The sequence below is a fragment of the Mus pahari genome, chromosome 23 (assembly GCF_900095145.1).
Source record: "Mus pahari chromosome 23, PAHARI_EIJ_v1.1, whole genome shotgun sequence".
NCBI classification, from domain to species: domain Eukaryota; kingdom Metazoa; phylum Chordata; class Mammalia; order Rodentia; family Muridae; genus Mus; species Mus pahari.
In genome coordinates, this window is record NC_034612.1 from 28,266,557 (window position 1) to 28,280,340 (window position 13,784).

Consider the following 13,784-nt stretch of genomic DNA (forward strand, 5'->3'; position numbering starts at 1 on the left):
GGGACCAAGGCTCAGGCCGGTGAGACTGATTCCTTATCTGTACCAGGGTTTAATGTGGAAGGGTGGGGGACCAAGGCTCAGGCCGGTGAGACTGATTCCTTATCTGTACCAGGGTTTAATGTGGAAGGGTGGGGGTAGAGGTGATACGGTGCAGTCTTGGCTAGTGTTGTTGGGATGGATCTCAGCCCTTTCCTTCTTGGGGTACAGTTTACCCAGTCTCTTCCCATGGAGGCCTTGGATTAGCAGTGATGAGATGCCAGTAGGATATGATGTAATTGTATGTCACCCTTTCCAGGCTCCAGGTTTACCTGAAGTTACGGTGTGACCTGCCCCCAAAGAGGTAAGGGTTGGGGCTGGTCAAATTGGGCATGGTGGCATACACCTATAATCCTAGCCCTTGGGAGATAGAAGGGTCAAGAGATCATGAGATCAATCTCAAATACATAGGGAGTTTGGAGGCCAGGTTGGGCTTCATAAAGCCCCATCTCAGAAAACAAAACACACAAAAGTTAGTCAAGCCCAGTTCAGCTGCATGGGACAGAAAATAGGCCCAAAGACCTGCTAACTCATCCTCCAGATGGGTCCACTAAAGCTTTGTAGTGTGTAGTATGTACCTGTTATCCCAGCAGATGGGAGACTGAAACAGAAGGTTCACCAGTTGTGAAGCCAGTCCGGGCTTCACAGTGAAGGGAGACCCCCATCTCAAAACAACCAGTCATTTGCACCCACCAACTTTAAATTCCAGTTGAGTCAGAGGTTGTGGTGTTTGGGAAAGGGTAAGATGTGGGAATGCATCTGTGCTGAACTCTCTTATGAAGGAATAGAGAAGGGACTGGGGGTATAGATGAGTGTGCAGAGCGTTGGCTTAGCATACACAGAGCCCTGCCTTTGATCCTCAGCACCACATAACAGTGTGGTGGTGAACACCTGTAATCCTAGCACTGGAGGGGCTGGTGAGATGGCTCAGCAGGTAAGAGCACCTGACTGCTCTTCCAAAGGTCCTAAGTTCAAATCCCAGCAACCACATGGTGGCTCACAACCATCCGTAATGAGAGCTGACACCCTCTTCTGGAGTGTCTGAAGACAGCTACAGTGTACTTACATATAATAAATAAATAAATCTTTAAAAAAATTAAAAAAAAAAATCCTAGCACTGGAGGAAGTAGAGGCAGGAGAATCACACGTTTAAAGCCATCCTCAGCTGTTTACTGTGTCAAGAGAAGTGCAAACAAAAAGGTCCAGGGTAACACTGCCATCCTGGAGCTGACCCTTCCTTTCCTCTTTACAGCCAAGCTCTCAACATTCATCTGCACCTTCCCCTGCCCCGAGGGGTCATCAGGTCAGCACACCTGCTGGGAAGACTCCCTGGGTAGAGCCTCTGCTCTATCAAGGAAGTAGCCACTTAGTTCAGCATCTTCCCTGTCCACCATCCAGCCTGTCTCAGGAACTGAGCAGTCCAGATCAGAAGGCAGAGCTGGGAGAAGGAGCCCTGCACTGGGACCTGCCCCGGGTACAAGGAGGCTCTCAACTCTCTGGCCTTTTCCAGGTATGCCTTGTTGATCCTACACACCTTCTGTACAGCCCAGTCCTCCTGCTGTCTAGCCTCACATCTTACCTGACTATTTCACTTACAGATGGATGTCCCTGGCTTGCAGGGACTTCCCAGCCATGGGCCTTCTCCCTCAGCATCGCCCTTGGGGCTGGGTCCTGCCAGCCTCTCCTTTGAACTCCCTCGGCACACGTGCTCTGGTCTCCAGGTTCGATTCCTCAGACTGTCCTTTAGCGCCTGTGGTAATGCCAACCCTCACAAGTGGGTTCGACATCTAAGCCACAGCAACGCCTACGTAATTCGGATTTGAAGATCCCCAAACAAGGATATGGACAGCAATGCCAGCAGGCAGTTGAACAGGAAAAGGACATTTTCTTTGTGACTTTGGATCTGGACAGGAAGGTTCCACAGACCTTATGTGATGCAGGAGGCTCACAAACTTACAAATCCAACTTTTATTCTGAGGAACTTACTGTACAGTATCTAAAAAGAAAGTCACTGGGGAAAATATCTTCCTCCTTCCTCCCTCACAAGTTGTTTGAGTGTGTAGGAATCTGCACAAGAGAGGAGGCCAGCACGTGACATATCACAGAGCAGGCTGGGGAGAGCCAGGTCCAGTAGGCTGGGAGCCATTAGCCTTTGGAGTCCCTGGAGCTGGAGGGGGGCTGTCCCCAGCTTCCTGCTTCCCCCCACAGAGGGTACTGCCCCCAAGTGGGGATGGTGAAGAAGATGAAGGGGGGACTGGAGAAGGATGAGAAGGAGGGCCTCCTTTGCCTTCCCCTGTTGGGGGAAGAGAGACCACAATGTATTTCTGAACACTGCCAGAACCAGCAGGAGCTGTGCTTGGGGGTGCAGTGGTAGCAGTGGAGACCAGCTTGACAATGGGCTGCACGCTGGGAACCGTGGTGGTGACAGGAGAGGTAGTGGTAGAGCCTGAGCCAGGAGCTGAGGTGCTGAGGGACAGGACCTGAGCAAGAAAGGAGGGCCTGGGGTCATGTTGTCCTTGCTTCCCCCAGAATCCTTTTCCAGGTATCTACTGTTGACATGTGCCCTCCACTCCCACCTTCCCTTGCAGTCCCCAGTGAATGGATGGTCAAGTCTGCTGCTAGCTTGAGGCCTCCAAGATCCTGATATGTGGTTCTTCTACTGTCTGAGTTTGAGCATGAAGGGATTAGGTCACAGCGTGGAGGTCTCCCCAGGGTGCTCCTCACATCCCTCACCCTGGCTCTACATACCTGCTGGGTTGATGAGGCACTGGAAGATGAGGACATTACAATAAACTTGGTCGGAGGAGGAGAAGGCTGAGGAGGAGCAGCAGCTCTCGCAGACACCAGTGTCTGAACAGGCAAGGCAATGGAGCCAGGGACCTTCAATAAGCCAGGGGTACGAGGGCCTGGCTGAGGGGCCTGTGAAAGGGTCAGTGTGGGCCGAGGCTATGAAGAGACAGACACAGGAAGAAAATGTTAACATTGAAGGCCGCAGACCTGAGCCACTCTAGGTAGCTCTTCACTGGGCGTGGGAGTGAGGGCCAGCTCCCTGAGACTGCTGGCTGTGGCAAATACTATCCCAAACCTGTGTACATTTCCTGTCAGTCTCCTCCCTCAGCAGCTGACCTGTGTGATGGTGAGTGTGGTCCTGTTGACCTGCTGAGCTTGTAGAGCAGCCTGGGCCCTGGCCTTCACCACATGGGAGCAGAGAAGGGGCCCCAGGGACCCAAATTCTCCCCGGTAGGCGTCCTGATTGTCAGGTGGAGGGCGCAGCTTCGCCAGTACTGGGGCACAGTGTTTCTGTAGAGAAGGCAAAGGAAGGGTTGGTATCCTTCCACAGAGGTGAGAGGGGACCTCATCCAGTGCTACTGTTAGAAGCCACAGTGAAAGCCAGGCATGGTGGCGCACACCTTTAATCCCAGCACACGGGAGGCAGAGGCAGGCAGATTTCTGAGTTCCAGGACAGCCTGGTCTACAGAGTGAGTTCCAGGACAGCCAGGGCTACACAGAGAAACCCTGTCTCAAACCACCCCCCCCCCAAAAAAAAAATAAGCCACAGTGAAAAGCTTTGGTTCTATAAGGAATGCATCTGAGCAGGGTGTGGCGGTTCATGCCTCTGGTCACAGCACTTGAGCTGAAGCAGGAAGGAGTTCTAGGCTAGCCAGAGCTACACAGAAAACTCCAGGCCAACCTGAGCAGGTGGCATATCTCAAAGGCCCAGGAGACTATAGCTTCATTGGTAGAATGCTTTGCAAACATGTATATGGCCCCAAGTTCAATTCCCAGCAGCTGGAGAGGTTAACTCGGAGGTTTAGAGCATTTGCTCAGAGGGTGGTTATTCACAACCATCTGGGACTCTAGTTCCAGGGGATTTGTTACCTTCCTCTGGCTTCCATGGGCACCTGTACCCATGGTGTACATTCATAAACATAAAAAAATATATTTTAAAAATAAAAAGGAATGATTTCAGTGGGTTTGGTGATGCATTCCTATAATCTCAGCACTCAGAAGACAGGTAAAAGGATTGCCACAGGCCAGTGCTGTCTACCTTACACGTCCCAGGCTAGCCAAGGCTATACAGCAAGATCACATCTATGAGTCAGCAAACTCCAAAAGGATCAACTGACACGAACAGGGTTTGCTGATGACATCGTTGGTGTTCATGAGCCTTGGGCAGAGTGAGACAAACAGGATGAAGGCAGTGTGGTCCAGACGTATTGACTATCCAGCTTTCTGTTTGTGCCTTGCTTTCCATGACAGTGCCAGCCTCTCGAGTAAAAGAGTAAGATGTGCCTGGTGCTTGCTAAAACACTGTAGCCATGTTTGTGGCAACTGAGGGGTGGGGCTGGTGAGAAGAAGGGGAGGGTATGGTGGGGGTTCATCACCAGAAGAAGGCTCTGCACATGGTCTGCTCCAATACGGTCGATGTTGCTCAGCACAGGCCCATCCAAGACACTGCGGATCCGTTCCCCTTCCTGCTGCAGCCTTGGCAGAATTAACGTCTTAATCACCTGGTGGGAAGGAAGGGGAGAATCCCAGGCTAAAAGGTCACCAGAGGCTTCTCCACCACATGTAACTGCCCCTCTCCCAGCTCCTTCTGGAGACTAACATCATGTCCCAGCTCTGCCAGGCCTGCAATGGAGCCATATCGAGTTGTCCATGGAGTCTTCTCATCTACCCAGCTCTGTAGAGAAAAAGAAAATCCCAGATGAAAAGGTTTAGAAAGGCTAATGGCTAAACCAGGCCTGGTGGTACAAGACTGATCCTGGCACATAGGTAGAGACAGGAAAATTTTTTTTTTTTTTTTTGGAAGATTCAAAATGTAAAACCATCCTCAAGTCAGGCGTGGTGGCGCACACCTTTAATCTCAGCACTCGGGAGGCAGAGGCGGGCGGATCTTTTTGAGACCAGCCTACAAAGTGAATCCAGGACAGCCAGTGGTACACACAGAAAAACCCTGTCTCAAAAAACAAAAGAAGCCACCCTTGCTTTAACAGCAACTTTAAGGCCTGCCTGGGGTACATGGTACACTGTTTCAAAAAAGAGATGGCTGCCACGAAGTGGTGGCACATGCCTTTAATCCCAAGGACTCACAGAAGACAAGCGGGTGGATCTCTGAGTTCAAGGCCAAGCCTGGCCTACAGAGCAAGTTCCAGGGTAGTTAGAAACTCACAGAGAAACTCAAAAAAAAAAAACTGGAAAAAGAAAGAAAGGCTAACTGCGAAGGATTGACATCACCTATAAACACAAAACATTAGGACACAGGTTCAAGTCCCTTGGGCCCAATCTTTTTTTTTTTTTTTTTGGTTTTTCGAGACAGGGTTTCTCTGTGTAGCCCTGGCTGTCCTGGAACTCACTTTGTAGACCAGGCTGGCCACGAACTCAGAAATCTGCCTGCCTCTGCCTCCCAAGTGCTGGGATTAAAGGCATGTGCCACCACGCCCAGCCCGGGCCCAATCTTCATGACTCCATGTTCCCAGTATCATTTCCACTGCCAGATGGGTGAAGCTCGCTCTTTGGGGCATAGCCCTAAAGGGGTGGTTTGCATCATTTGATAACATTTTTGGCACTTACCTTGGTAAAGGTCTTAGTGATTCGGGATTGGATGTTGTTGGTGGTTGTGCTGAAATGCTTACAGATCTGGGCCACTAGACGGGCAGCAAAATCCCGGAGTGCCCAGTGATTGTCCACATCTGGTCGCAAGCACAGCTGTCTACTCACAATGCAGGTCATTACTGCTGGAATCAGCTCATGCACCTGAGAGAGACCAGGCACTGTCAGTTCTGCTATCAGACCTCCTGTGGTGAGATTGGCAGAAGGGTCCCTGACCCTGCAAAAGACAGCAGGAAGGCAAGACCACTCACATATTTCTCTAGATACAGTGTGGGGTTGTCCATCAGGGCCTTTACCATACGCATCAGGTAGATGAGCAAGGCCAGGTTATTCTGAACCACATTCACACGGACCTAGGAGAGGGAAAATTGGTGATAGGTACAGAGAGACCCTCAGATGAAGTTACTTGCTATCCCCCTCCCTTGAAGCCTCATCATGGGTCTGTCCTTTCCCAGTTCTCTCACCCCCTCTGAGATGAAGGTACTGAACCGTGGTAGCATCTGATAGAGCCCTGGGTCCGTGGCAATGCTCTGCAGAGCTTCCTGTGGTAGGGGGCAGTGAGTTAGGTGGGGCCATTTACTGTTAAAAAACTACCGTTGTTCCAAGAAGATTCTTTCTCTGACTGAAGGGAAGCCAGAGGGCAGGCTTACCGCTCTCTTGGCCTCACAGGATCCCACACAGGCTTCCGTGATCTCCTTGTAATACAGCTGCTGCTCCACAGACAGCTCATGGATGCTTCGGGGCTTCAGGCGGAAAGGGGCCCCATCCAGCAAGGGAGGTGCCTTCTTCTCTTTTCCTGTGTGAATTGGGAGACAGGCTTGAAAAAGAAAACTTAGCCTGGGGAGATAGCTTAGTCAGTATAGTGCTTGCCCTAAAAAAATACAAGGTAGATAGCTCATGAGGACTGATAGCTAACACACACACACACACATGGACACACGGACACACGGACACATGTCTAAAAAAAGTAAGCTTTAGAAGCCGCTTCTGCACAGGACAAACCCTCACCACAACATGCAACTCTTCTACAGGCTTCTGGGCTTTTCTGGGGTTCTTTTGCCCCTGGCCTCATCCACTTCACTGTGGACCATCTGGCTTTGGGATAAGAGTAGGAAGGGGCCTGGCCAGGATACTGACCTTTGCCATCAGCTGCAGTTGCCCCTTGACCTTTGCCTTTCAGGGGTCCATCTTCTTCTTGGCCTGGCTTTGCTGATTTCAGGGGTTCTGTGGCCTCAGCCTTCTGCTGCTCTTTGGGAGCTGTTGGGAAAGTGGTCACAGCAGGAGTGATGAGAAGGTAGGAGGAGCTCTAGAGGACCCATCTAGAGGATGGGGAAGGAGATTGAGGGCAAGGAACACCTTACCTGGGGGTGGATTCTCTGGTATAGCTGGCTGGCAGCCTTCGATGCTTAGCCAATGAGCTGTAAAGAAGACGTCAAGCTGAGTTCTGGGTATGTACACTGGGAAGCCGACCCTGACAGAGGAAGATGTATTCCCCTTCCTAGTCCTCTTCTTGCCATTCACACATGGGATGTTTCTTTCTTCTCTTGTGAAGTTCCTCCCAGTCACATGCTTGCTTCCCCTCCCCGCTGGGCGCCCAGCTCTACCCTCCCTCCACCTTTGAGGCAGACATCCAGAGGCACCCGAGGCAGAGGGGTGTTGATGATGTCACTCAGGTCCACTTCCTTCTCTTCATAGAAGTACAGCTCTCGGCCCCCACCAGAGGCAAACCGGAAAGGGATGAACTCCTGAGCATGGAAGCCATACAGTGGCTACACCAGGAGAGAGACAGAGAAAGATATGAGAAACAGCTCAAGGGAGGCATGGCTACACATGCATTGTCTCCTCACTCTAAAGCCACATGTCTTCTTTAAGTCCCTCCAAATCACCTCCACATTCTTTAACTTCAATGCATAGTCAATGTCACTGGTAGTGAGCTTCTGTCGTTTCCCCATGTGCATGAACTTCAAAGCATCCTGGGGGGGGGGGGGAGGAAAGAGATTTTGTTTTTTTTTTCCGAGACAGGGTTTTCTCTGTGTAGCTGTGGCTCCTGGAACTCACTATGTATACCAGGCTGGCCTCGAACTCAAGAGATCCCCCTGCCTCTGCCTCCCAAGTGCTGGGACTAAAGGCGTGCCCCACCGAAGCCCCACTGAGAAGAGATACTAATCTCTGACCCTGAGGAATATAGGTCAGTGAGTAAAGCATATGCCCAGCATGCACAGGGACCTGAGTTCAACATCAGATAAACATAAGCATCACATAAACAAGACATGGTATTAGAACTTCAATCCCAGCAGTGGGAGGTGGAGGCAGGAGGGTCAGAAGTTCAAGGTTATCTGTAGTTACATAATAGGTTGGATTGTTACCTCAAAGGAAAGCTGGACAAAAGGGTTACCTGGGCAATCTCCTTGATGCGGTAGCTGACCTCATCTGTCAGTAGCTGGCAAGTCTCCTCCTGAATCTGAGCAATGCCCATAGATTCTGCCACCACCTTCATGGACTCAGAGGGCAACACAGTATTGCTGAGTTTCAGTTTCTTCTCCTCGGCCATGCTGGAATTCCAGCTCCGGTCCCTGGAAGGATGCCTTCCCAGGATGGAGAGATGGAGATCCTGATAGTGGGATGGGGCAAGATAAAAAGGGAAATAATTCAAAACCTACATCTGACTTCCTTCCTTCCTTGCAGCTCGCCCTCAAAGCAAAGCTACCAAACAACAGCTTGGTCTGTCCTTTTTCTTTTAGACACAGGGGCTCACTATGTAGCCCTGACACTTCTAATTCTAGCCTCCTGCTTCTGCCTTTCAAGCACTGGGATTATAGGCATGTATTAACATGCCCAGTGACAATTTTGTTTGTTTGCTCTTAGTTTTGTGTACAGGATTTCTTTAGCCACACCTTAAACTCTGCAATGAAAGAGCCTTGACTCTGGACTCTTTTGCTTCTCCCTCCGTTAGGATTGGACGTGTACCTCTACAGTTCTGAGGTCCGGGAAATACTCTTAACAACTGAGCCGCATCTCCAGACCAGCTTTTGTCCCTATCCTTCCACCCCAAGGCTGTGCAACTCCAGCTGACCTGGAACTTGTTCTGTAGACCAGGCTGGCCTCAAATTCAGTGATCTGGCTGCCTCTGTCTCTTGGATGATGGGATTAAAGGCGTGTGCCACCACTGCCTGGCTCAGGCTTTTTTTTTAAATAGGGCCTCTTGTAGCCTAGGGTAGTCTCTTACTCCATATGTAGCTGAGAATGACCCTGAACTCCTGGTACTTCCCAAGTGCTGGGACTATAGGCATGTATCACCACATCCAGCACAACTCATTCTTATCCGGAAGATGTGACTCAGTAATAAGATACTTAGCATGCACATGGGCCTGGGCTTGATTCCCAGCAGTGCTTTAAAACTTAGTGGGCAGCCCAAGCAGACCCTTTCTGGCCCAGATGACCATCACCTATCACCTGCTGAACTCAGTCGCTGGACAAGGTGTTCCCATTTCCATCTTAGCTTTTGGCATTTGTTCCTTAAAACCAAAGTGGTCTGTCGAAATATGAACTAGATAACTATTTCTTTCTTATAATGACTCCCCTTGTCCCTTGTCCAGGTGTAGGGCTTAACACTTCTAATTTCAGTGGACTGCCTTGGGTTTCATGTCAGGCTATGCTTCAGAATAAGACCCTACATGCTGTACACCTATAATCCCAGTACTCTGGAGGCTAAAGTGGGGACAGCAAGTTTGAGGCCATCCTGACTATGCAATACGTTCCTGTCTAAAATGGATTTTTCATTTCTCTCATTTCTCTGATCACCTGTCCCGCCTCCTCCCACTTTACCCTGTCACATCATTCTCCTTGCTGTCCTTTAAATCTGACAGACATGTACTTGGCTTTATAGCTTTTGTTGTGTTCTTCCTAAATGTGTTTGGCTGACTACCTGACCCCACCCACCTCTCTTTAGGGGCAGGTCTCCTATAGCCCCAGTGGCTTCAAATTCACTATGTAAAAAACACTGGTCTTAACTCCTGGTCCTTTGGCCTCTACCTCCCAAGTGCTGGGATTACAAGCACATACCACCATGCCTGGCTTTACCTGTTTGCCATATTTTCTTCTTCTAATAATAATAATAGTGATTATATATATATATATATATATATATATATATATATATGTATAAAATCATTAAATCTAAGGCCTTCCACATGTTAAACAACCCTTCTACAATTGGGTCTCAGGCTTGTCTGGAATTCATTCTGTGGTCTTGATTTGGAGAGCCTCCTGCCTTCTACAACTGTTTACCACCAAACCTGGCTATTATCTCTTCTTGTTTATTATCCTTACCCCACCAATAAACAAGAATATGTCTGTTATGTTCACTGACCTATCTGGTGCCTAGGGCATTGTTAAATATATGAATAAGTCTTAAAGGTGTAAGTGTTCACTAAATACTTGGTATAACAATTACCAAAATGAAAAAGACACAGACTCAAGCTTGGAGTTTACTCTGTGGTTAAAAGGAAAGGAGCTTGCCTGACACTGGATCAACCTCAAGAGTGTTCAGAACTGAGTGCTAGGGACTGGTTCTTTTCATCCCAAGTCTTCTCAGACTTTTGTTAAATCTTGTCTACAGGAAATACAATTATTTAGCACATACTCTGTACCTGGTCGGGTCCCAGTCCCCTGCGGTACCCTTGCCACTTAGGTTTCATAAAACACTTTAGCAGCCTCGGGAGTTTCTCAGATCAGTGGAAGCGACAGGAAGACTTCTTAGAGAACGGATAACTTGAGCTATATCTGTGCATCATTTTTCTCAGCAGGGAAGTGATTCGAAGATTACCCGGGCAGCGCTACAGGAGGTTCACAATCCACTACATCTCCCCAACATCCTTCCAGTGCAATCACGCACAGGGTCCTCACGAGCACGGACACACAACCAACCGTCCTCTTCCCAGTCCTCACATGGGCCCTTTCAAAGGGTCTCCTCCCGGATACACCTCAGACTTTCGCCCGCCAGCCAAGCACCGGGAGCAGTAAAAGCCTCTCACCGCTGCCAAAGCGCCGCTCACCCGGCGCTCGGCGCCATCTTGGCCCCGCCCCCTGGCAGGAGTAGGTCCTGGCAGAAGCCAAAAACTTATCACTGTTCTTCCCTATGTCAAAATAGACCATATCGTTTCACAGTCTGAAATTATATAAAATTACATTCTATGTGCATGTGTAAAGATCATATTACTCTATTCTAATTACTTCAATTTGTATCTTCATTACCCAGCTGTCAGGACCTTCAGAAGGCGCCACAAAACTGAGCCATCACGCTCCACCCACTTTCGGGCTGGCTCTGAGCATGCGCTGACCGTCCTAATTTTTTTTTTTTTTTTTTTTTTTTAAAGCTTGCTGCAGGCTGCGCCTAAATTTAAAGGGCCCGCTGCCTTCCAGAAGTTGGTCTGAAGGCAAACGGTGGTTTTATGTGTGGACTGCGTTTTGTCATGGGACCTGTGCGGCTGGAGATACTACTTTTCATCCTGGCAGCGTACGGTGCTTGGGCTGGGGCGACAAAAGAGGAGGAAGATGACACAGAACGTTTGCCCAGCAAATGCGAAGGTACAGAAATGGAGTAGTTGTTATTTACATCTCCCTATCTACCTCCTGCCTCTCTAACTCCAGGCTGAATCAAATGGGCTAGGATAGATGGGTCACTAGACTGCCTTGAAAGAGGTTCTGTTGGAGCTTGGTAACACTTGAATGGGAACAAGGGAGGGAAATCAGGGTTAAGGTGGCACTACATTTCCCAGGTGGTATCCAGAAGGATCTAGGTTTTTCTTGCGGGCTTGGGCCCCAAAGTATTATGGGAATTGTAGTTCAAGAACCTGTAACGCGGCTTTACGGAGCATCTTCCTCAGTTGTTTGCCTCCTTGTTAAAAATCTGGACAATCTGCATGGGTGGGGTATAATATTCATTCCTTATAGAGGAATACTGAGCCCCGCCCTGGCAGAGACGCTCTTAAATTACAGGCCTGATGACCCCCTTAAGGGGTTTAAAGGTGAGTAAGTCCCCAGCTGAAGTCCATAAAGAAAAGATGAAGACACCACTCCACTTAGAAGTTGCCCATCGGTGTGAGGGAGGCTTTGCAGATGGGGGTGCACTGTAGGGACGTTACCTCAAGCAGCACGGCCTCTGTCTGCATTAGTAAATGCCTCCCCCCCACCCCCCAGCCCCCTCCAATCTCCCCATCCCCAAAGGGGAGGAAGCCAGGTCACTGGATAAATATCCTGTGGCTCCCTAACTAACTTTTTCTTTGGATTCATTATCGCTTCACTTTACTGCCAACAACATGTTTTTATTATTGATACCCATGACTTGATTCTAATCTCTCACTTATTTTTGCATCTGTGTCCCAACTCTGAGTCTTTTTTTTTCCCCCGGCATGGGGGTGGGGTGGAGAAAGGGTTTCTCTGTGTAGCCCTGGCTGTCCTGGAACTTACCTGTAGACCAGACTGGTCTCTAACTCAGAAATCCGCCTGCCTCTGCCTCTCGAATGCTGGGATTAAAGGCGTGTGCCACCACTGCCTGGCATCTCCTAGGACTTCTTAAGCTTCCTAGACACAGACCTAAACTGGGCACTGTTGCTTGCATACCTTGTGTGTGTACGTCTGGATGGCATACATGTGGAGGTCAGAGGACAATCCCAGGTGTCATTCCTTCAGGAGAAACATTTATCTTTTGTTTGAGACAGGTTCTCTGGTTCCCCTGATCTCAAAATACTGGGATAACATGTGCCATGTCACCTAACATTGCATAGGTTCTTAGGATCTGAACCTACGTCCTCAAGCTTACAAAGCTTACAAGTACTTTACTTACAGAACTGTTTCCCAGACCCTAAGACAACTTTGGGGTGAGGAGAGAGCTGTAAAAACAGTCTTTTTTTTTTTTTTTTTTTTTGAGACAGGGTTTCTCTGTGTAGCCAGCCCTGCTACTCAGTCTGTAGACTGGGCTGTCCTCAAACTCAGAGGTCAGCCTGCCTCTGCCTCCAGAGTGCTGGGATTAAAGGCGTGCTCCACCACCGCCCAGCATGAGAACAGATTTTTGGATTGTAACCCTGTATCTTCATTGTCAGTCCCAAACTATACTGGCAGTGTTTCATGGACAAATCATAATGGGTTTTATGCTCTCTATACTCGTTAAGTCCATAAGAAAGTAGCTCAATAAATAAAATCAGAGTGACACCAAGTTCTTACACAGTGCTCACTATATACTAGACATGACTCCGGGATTTTGCATATATTGATGCACATAAATCTTCATCGCCCCTCGATAAGGGACACAGTCTTATCCCCATATCAGAGGTGAAGAAGCTAAGACGCAGTAAGTCTCACTTACACAGCTCCTGAGAATAAGGCAGTGTTCTCTTCCAGTCATTCTGGCTCCAGAGTGTATGGTTATGTGCTCGGCTGCCTTGGGTCAAGAGCAGAAGGACTCTGGTGGGTTGCTTATCTTCTTCATTCCCCTCGAGTATCTCTTTACTACCAGTGTGTAAACTGCTGAGCATGGAGCTACAGGAAGAGTTGAGTCGAACTGGCCGATCCCGAGAAGTGCTGGAGCTGGGTCAGGTGCTGGACACAGGCAAGAGGAAGAGACACGTGCCTTATAGCCTCTCGTGAGTCTTTGTGCTCATCCACCTCCTAACCGAGCCCCAGAGGAGCTGCAGGGTTCCTGAAACATCAAGGGGTCTTATTTCTCTCCTGTCCACAGTGAGACGAGGCTAGAAGAGGCTTTGGAAAATCTGTGTGAGCGGATCCTGGATTACAACGTTCATGCTGAACGCAAGGGCTCACTGCGATACGCCAAGGTCAGATGGCTTCTAGGAAGGGCCTTGCTTGGGTTTCCTTTTTTTTTTTTTTTTTTTTTAATTTTGTCCTCCAAAAGTCTTATATATTCTTTTATGTGTATGTGTGCATGTAGAGAGGACAGGGAACAACATTGAGTAGTGTTTCTCAGAAACCACCTTGGTTTTTTGGTTTGGTTTTCTTTCTTTTTTTTTTTTTCTGGTTTTTCGAGACAGGGTTTTTCTGTGTAGCCCTGGCTGTCCTGGAACTCACTTTGTAGAACAGGCTGGCCTCAAACTCAGAAATCTGCCTGCCTCTGCCTCCCA

The 13,784-nt window shown here is 49.0% G+C and overlaps 3 protein-coding genes across 8 annotated transcripts in view; 2 read left to right on the forward strand and 1 right to left on the reverse strand.

The window, feature by feature from the left end:
* Ap4m1 (adaptor related protein complex 4 subunit mu 1) overlaps positions 1-2,057 on the forward strand; it is a 7,553-nt gene extending 5,496 nt beyond the window's left edge. The window contains exons 12-15 of the mRNA XM_021222646.1: positions 296-340; positions 1,289-1,339; positions 1,435-1,546; positions 1,635-2,057. Of these exons, the coding sequence (XP_021078305.1) occupies positions 296-340; positions 1,289-1,339; positions 1,435-1,546; positions 1,635-1,859 (433 nt within the window). The 3' untranslated portion in view covers positions 1,860-2,057. The remainder of the gene's footprint in view (positions 1-295; positions 341-1,288; positions 1,340-1,434; positions 1,547-1,634) is intronic.
* On the reverse strand, positions 1,987-10,963 carry Taf6 (TATA-box binding protein associated factor 6). Of its 6 annotated transcripts, none has more exons than XM_021222635.2 (15): positions 10,903-10,963; positions 8,045-8,260; positions 7,536-7,622; positions 7,265-7,418; positions 7,011-7,067; positions 6,787-6,906; positions 6,300-6,445; positions 6,114-6,191; positions 5,901-6,002; positions 5,611-5,793; positions 4,646-4,720; positions 4,422-4,547; positions 3,163-3,336; positions 2,785-2,982; positions 1,987-2,516 (listed from the first exon to the last, which is right to left on the reverse strand). In XM_021222635.2, exons 2-15 carry the CDS (start codon positions 8,198-8,200, stop codon positions 2,136-2,138), a joined length of 2,037 nt encoding a protein of 678 aa, XP_021078294.1. In that variant the 5' UTR covers positions 8,201-8,260; positions 10,903-10,963; the 3' UTR covers positions 1,987-2,135. The 6 variants fall into 6 exon arrangements, with proteins under 6 accessions (XP_021078294.1, XP_029389714.1, XP_021078290.1 ...); XM_029533854.1 differs by lacking the exon at positions 10,903-10,963 and adding an exon at positions 10,597-10,737; XM_021222631.2 differs by lacking the exon at positions 10,903-10,963 and adding an exon at positions 10,576-10,737.
* A 60-nt stretch (positions 10,964-11,023) lies between these two features.
* Positions 11,024-13,784, forward strand: part of Cnpy4 (canopy FGF signaling regulator 4) — a 5,839-nt gene continuing 3,078 nt past the window's right edge. Inside the window, exons 1-3 of the mRNA XM_021222655.2 lie at positions 11,024-11,235; positions 13,163-13,289; positions 13,385-13,481. Of these exons, the coding sequence (XP_021078314.1) occupies positions 11,100-11,235; positions 13,163-13,289; positions 13,385-13,481 (360 nt within the window). The 5' untranslated portion in view covers positions 11,024-11,099. The remainder of the gene's footprint in view (positions 11,236-13,162; positions 13,290-13,384; positions 13,482-13,784) is intronic.